Here is a 6,309-nt window from a genome sequence, read left to right as displayed (position 1 = left end):
GCGCTGTTTTCCTCCTGTTTGTGTGTTTGTGTTCTTGTTGTGTTTGCTGCTGTTCCTGTTTGTAATACTGTTTTCTCTTTACTGTTGTTCCTGTTTTATCTTATGTTCACTGCTGTTTCTGTTTAGTCTTGTTTCCTGTTGTTTCTGTTTCTGGTCTGTCTTGTTAGGTTTCCTGCTGTTTCGTTTATTACTGTTTTTTTGTTTTTTTAAGGTTTCTGCTCTTCCTGTTTTGTCTTCTCGCCCGATGTGTCCGTTTATATTGCTCCCGTGTCCTGTTTTTTTATGCTGTTACTGTTTCTGATGCGCTTGTCTTTTCACGTTTCCTGTCACTCCTGTTTTGTCTTCTTCTCTGCTGTTTCTGTTTATATTGCTCCCGTGTCTTGTTTTCTGCTATTACTCTTGTTTTCTGTTTTTTTCTGTTTTTTTCTGTTTTTTGCTTTTACTGTTTTGTCTTCTCGCCCGATGTGTCCGTTTGTATTGCTCCCGTGTCCTGTTTTTTTATGCTGTTTCTGTTTCTGATGTGCTTGTCTTTTCACGTTTCCTGTCACTCCTGTTTTGTCTTCTTCTCTGCTGTTTCTGTTTATATTGGTCCCGTGTCCTGTTTTCTGATGTTTGTGTTCCTATTACTCTTCTTTGTTGCTGTTCCTGATTCTCGTTTCTTATTTTGCTGCCTCTGCTTTTGTTTCTGTTTTGCTTCCTGCTTTTCCTGCTTATGTATCTATCTATAGTCTATTCACCTCGGGTTGAGCCCAGAAGCCCCTCCCCACAAGTGATGTAGGAAGGGCATACCTGCTCTGTTGCTGGTGATTGGTTGATGGTGATGGGCAGCTAAGCCGAATTGGTTTGGGTGAAACCTGTTGGAGAGCGGACACTCAACAGGGCTTCCTTAATTTACTAAAACTTCTTCATATTCTGTGTAATGCGCGAAATACATCAACAAACGAGAATCGTGAATACATTTGCTGTCACCGAAGAAAAAAGTAATGGGGATCCGTAATGGTGGTGCAGATATTGGGTGAGGGAATGAACATTAAAAAACAACCTGAGTGAGAGAAGGAGCAGAATAGGTCAGATAGGATCGCCCGCCATCACCAATGGAACTCTCTCTCTCTCTCTCTCTCTCTCTCTCTTTTTCTCTTCCACTAGGTTCCATTTTAGGGCCTATATTATTTACACTCTATGTAAACGACATGCATGAAAACTTCGACGACTGCACACTGATACAATATGCAGACGACACACAATTTCTCCATAGTGGGCCACTGAAGGATATAAATCTACTAGTGAAAAAAGTTGAAACCACCCTAAGCAAAGCCATGGTGTACTTTAATAAAAATGGTCTAATGCTAAACACCCAGAAAACCCAATGTATATTTATAGGAAGCAGACAACTAATATCAAGAATACCTGATAACACAACCATTCTCTTCCATGATAGTAAGATCGAACCCTCAAACAATGTAAAGAATTTAGGATTGTATATAGACCAATATTTAGTGTTTGATCACCATATAACCGAAATCAGTAAGAAAATCCTAGGAACACTTATGTATGCAAATAGAATAAAACAATGTTTTGATAAACCCACAAGGCAGCTTATGGTAGAGTCACTAGTATTAAGTATACTAAACTATTGTAATACTATATGGGGGACAACTAACAATACGCTGCTAACTAAAGTACAGAAACTACAGAACTTCGCTGCCAAAATCGTAGAAGGGAAGGCCCAGAAATATGATCATGTAACTCCGATAATTAAGGAACTCAATTAGCTCAATGTCTCACAACAAATAACTTTTGACACAGCAGTGAATATATATAAACATCTACACGGTCAATACCCTGAATATCTAATGGCTCTCCCCTCTGTAAACAGCATCACCAACAGCACAACACACCAGCAGGGTAATCTGTATGCACCAAGAACACACACAGACACAGGAGCCAAACAACTTTCTGTACACTTCCTTTCATTCTTTCCCTTTAATTTCCCAATTTTTTCCCTGACCCACTTTCTAAGGTAAGGTTTTTCTCTCCCACTCTCATTCTTCTCTCTCTCTCTCTCTCTCTCTCTCTCTCTCTCTCGGATGTGTGTGTGTGTGTGTGTGTGTGTGTGTGTGTGTGATGGGTTGGGTCGCTAATTCCGAGGTTCGAGGGAGAGCCTGCGGCCTTGACCTCCGTGCTGCTGTCCGCCTACCCCCACGCTCGTCACTACATGCACTTTAACGTATTGCACTGCTCCTCCCACTTCCCTAGCCAGCCAGTCCCACATGTTTGGGTGGAGTCAGTAGGAGGACAGCAGGCGGGGCGTCTGGGGTCAACTCGAAGCAAACGGACTATAGTTATGTTTCATTGTCAGTGTCTTACGGTGAAACTGAGCCTATAGGTCCTCGGGTTCACCACGCCCGCACGCTGACTACTCGGCCACCCCAACAACCACTCGGCCACCCCAACAACCACTCGGCCACCCCAACAACCACTCGGCCACCCCAACAACCACTCGGCCACCCCAACAACCACTCGGCCACCCCAACAACCACTCGGCCACCCCAACAACCACTCGGCCACCCCAACAACCACTCAGCCACCCCAACAACCACTCGGCCACCCCAACAACCTCTCAGCCACCCCAACAACCACTCGGCCACCCCAACAACCTCTCAGCCACCCCAACAACCACTCGGCCACCCCAACAACCACTCGGCCACCCCAACAACCTCTCAGCCACCCCAACAACCACTCGGCCACCCCAACAACCTCTCAGCCACCCCAACAACCTCTCAGCCACCCCAACAACCACTCGCCCACCCCAACAACCACTCGGCCACCCCAACAACCACTCGGCCACCCCAACAACCTCTCAGCCACCCCAACAACCTCTCAGCCACCCCAACAACCTCTCAGCCACCCCAACAACCTCTCAGCCACCCCAACAACCTCTCAGCCACCCCAACAACCACTCGGCCACCCCAACAACCACTCGCCCACCCCAACAACCACTCGCCCACCCCAACAACCACTCGCCCACCCCAACAACCACTCGGCCACCCCAACAACCACTCGGCCACCCCAACAACCACTCGGCCACCCCAACAACCACTCGCCCACCCCAACAACCACTCGGCCACCCCAACAACCACTCGGCCACCCCAACAACCTCTCAGCCACCCCAACAACCTCTCAGCCAATTCTAACAACCACTGGCCACCCCTAACAACCACTCGGCCACCCCAACAACCACTCGGCCACCCCAACAACCACTCGCCCACCCCAACAACCACTCGGCCACCCCAACAACCACTCGGCCACCCCAACAACCACTCGACCACCCCAACAACCACTCGACCACCCCAACAACCACTCGACCACCCCAACAACCACTCGGCCACCCCAACAACCACTCGGCCACCCCAACAACCACTCGACCACCCCAACAACCACTCGGCCACCGCCTTCCCCAACAACATCGCCGTCTGGTTCATGTTTTCGCGTCCGTTATTTTCTTACCCGCATTTTAGTTTCTTTACCTTCACTTCCAGGTGCGCCATTAAGGAGTGAAAAATAATACTGTTTTACTTAAGGTGAGACGCTCGTATGCTCGCGGCCATCCATTGATCACTTTTACGTCACCTGCAGCCACAACAACAACAACAACAACAACAACAACAACAACAACAACAAGAACCACAGTCAGCAACGCCACCAACTACAATATCATCATCAACAACAACAACAACAACAACAACAACAACAAAAACAAAAGGCAAAGAGAAAAACAACACAATAACCGCAAAAACAAAACAAAATAAAACAAGCATAAAAAAAACGAGCAGCAACCCCCCCCCCCCACCACCACCACTACCAACAACAACAAAAACAACAACCAAAACAACAACAAGAGCGTCGAAAAGTGGCGTTGTGTTGTGTTGTGTTGTATAAAGTTTGGCCCAAGTTACGTGGCGGCGGCGGCGGCGGTGTGGCGTTTGGTAAAGTTTGTCCTAACTAATGTTCTTTTAAGTGGCGGGGAGTGTGGGGAGAGGACGGGAGGGGGAGGGAGGGGGAGGGAGGGGGGGAGGAAAGAAAGAGCAATGAGGAAGGAGAGAGGAGAGGGATGACTTTTTAATTGAGACGAAGAAGAAAGGAAGGAGGAAAGAATGAGGAAAGAAAGAAAGAGAGAAACTAGTGGGGGATTAGGAGGAAAGAGAGGGAGAGGGAGTGAGGAAAGGAAGAAGAGAGAGAAAGTGATAATTAGACGGAAAGGAGGAAGAAAGAAAGGGAGGAATGAGAGATGAGGAGAGAAGAGAGGGAGAGAGGGAGAGGGAGAGAGGAAAGAAGAAGAAAGAAAGTGATAATTGAGACAGAAGGGAGGAAGAAAGAAAGGAAGGAAGGGAAGGGAAGGGAAAGACAGGAGCATAAAATAAAGACGGGACAAGAAAAGAGGAAAGGAAGGAAAAAGGAAAGAAAGAAGGAAGGAAGGGAGAAAGGAAAGAAGAAAGGAAGAAGAGAGAGAACGTGGTAAATGAGACGGAAAGGAGGAAGAAAAGAAGGAAGGGAAGGGAAGGGAAAGACTTAGGAGCATAAGATAAAGACGGGACAAGAAAAGAGGAAAGGAAGGAAAAAAAAAAAAAAAGGAAGGAAGAAAGGAATGGAAAAGAAAGGAAGGAAAGTGTGTGGGGGAGAGAAGAAACAGGGTGAGAAAAGATACGAAGAATAAATGAAGGAAGAATGAGACGAAGGAAGGAGTGAGAGCAGGAATTAAGAAAGAAGGGAAGGAGAAAGGGGGGAAAAGGAAGGTAGCGAGAAAGTTAATGAGAGAAAAAAGAAGAGGAAGGAAGGGAATAGTGAAGAAAGAAAAGGAGGACAGAAGGGAAGAAAGATAATGAGAGAGAGAAAAAAAGTTAGAGAGGAAGGAAGAGAAGAAAAAAAAAAGGACAGGAGGGAAGAAAACAGGAAGAAAGAGAAAATGAGGAAAGGAAGTGTGGTAGGAAGTTGGAGAGAGAAAGAAAAGAATGGAGGAAGAAAAATAAGAACGGAGGAAACAAGGCAGGTAGGAGAGGGAGAAAAAAAAGAGGACCTGAGAGAGAGAGAGAGAGAGAGAGAGAGAGAGAGAGAGAGAGAGAGAGAGAGAGAGAGAGTTGTGACGAAGGGAAGAATAAATAAGTATGGTTGTGTTAAGTAGTGGTTGTGTTAGGTAGGGAAAGGTTAGGTAGAAGTTAATGATAGGTGAGGTACAAATGAGGAAGGGAAGGGAAAGGTAGAGGAGACAGGATAATACATAGGTAAGGCAAATAGGCGTGAGGAAGGGAAGGGAAAGGTATGGGTAAGTAGGTAGAGGTGAGGTAAAGCAATTAAGGTAAGAAGGACAGGTAAGTAGAGGTAAGGTGAAGGTAATTAAGGTAAGGAGGTTAGGTAAAGAGAAGGAAAGGTAGTTAAAGGTGAGGTAAGGAAAATAGGTAAGAAGAACAGATAAGTACAGGTAAGGTGAAGGTAATTAAGGTAAAGAGAAGGAAAGGTGGGTAAAGGTGATTAAGGGAAAGGTAGGTAGGTAAGGAAAAGACAAGATAGGTAGAATTAAAGTAAAAGTGATTAAGGGAAGGAAAGTAGGTAAGAGAAGGCCACTTAGGTAAAGGTCAGGTGAAGGTAATTAAGGGAAATGAAGGTAGGTAAAGAGAACCCAAGGTAGGTAAAGGTAAGGAGGAGGTGATTAAATAAAGAAAGCAGGTAAAGAGAAGTTCGGATAGGTAAATATAGGTTAAGTAGAAGCAATTAAGGGAAGGAAGGAAGGTAAGGAGAAAGCAAGGTAGATAGAGGAAAATAAGGTAGGTGAAGGTAATGTATTGGCAATTAAGGGAGAGAAGGAAAGTAAGTAGAACACCAGGTGGGTAAAGGTAAGGAGGAGGAGGATTAAGGGAAAGAAGGAAGGTGAGGAGAAAGCAAAGTATGTAGAGGAGAATAAGGTAGGTGAAGGTGAAGTATAGTCAATTAAGGGAGAGAAGGAAGGTAAATAGGCGGCCTCGTAGAAAGTAGGTAGGAGGGTAGGTAAGGGACGGGCCAGGTAAGGTTGGAACTCGTCAAGGCCATAAGTCACGTATTGCTCGTAAGAAATGCAAAACCGGTAATTGTATGACTTCTTAACACGAACCTACTACTACTACTACTACCACTACTACTTCAAATACCATTACCAACACCACTACAACTACTACCACCGCAAGTACAAAGAACCAAACATCAGAGGTAGCATAATGACACTACAACTACTACTACTACCACTACTACTACTACTACTAAAACTAAACTAATACTAAT

At 45.5% G+C, this 6,309-nt stretch overlaps 1 protein-coding gene across 1 annotated transcript; it reads left to right on the top strand.

Moving 5' to 3' along the window:
- The first annotated feature begins 996 nt into the window (after nt 1-996).
- On the top strand, nt 997-3,558 carry LOC127000981 (uncharacterized). Its single transcript, XM_050865154.1, has 3 exons — nt 997-1,015; nt 2,360-3,476; nt 3,540-3,558. Exons 1-3 carry the CDS (start codon nt 997-999, stop codon nt 3,556-3,558), a joined length of 1,155 nt encoding a protein of 384 aa, XP_050721111.1.
- The last annotated feature ends 2,751 nt before the right edge of the window (nt 3,559-6,309 follow it).

The sequence above is a fragment of the Eriocheir sinensis genome, chromosome 19, assembly GCF_024679095.1.
Source record: "Eriocheir sinensis breed Jianghai 21 chromosome 19, ASM2467909v1, whole genome shotgun sequence".
Lineage (NCBI taxonomy): Eukaryota > Metazoa > Arthropoda > Malacostraca > Decapoda > Varunidae > Eriocheir > Eriocheir sinensis.
This window is presented reverse-complemented; position numbering and strand designations above follow the sequence as displayed.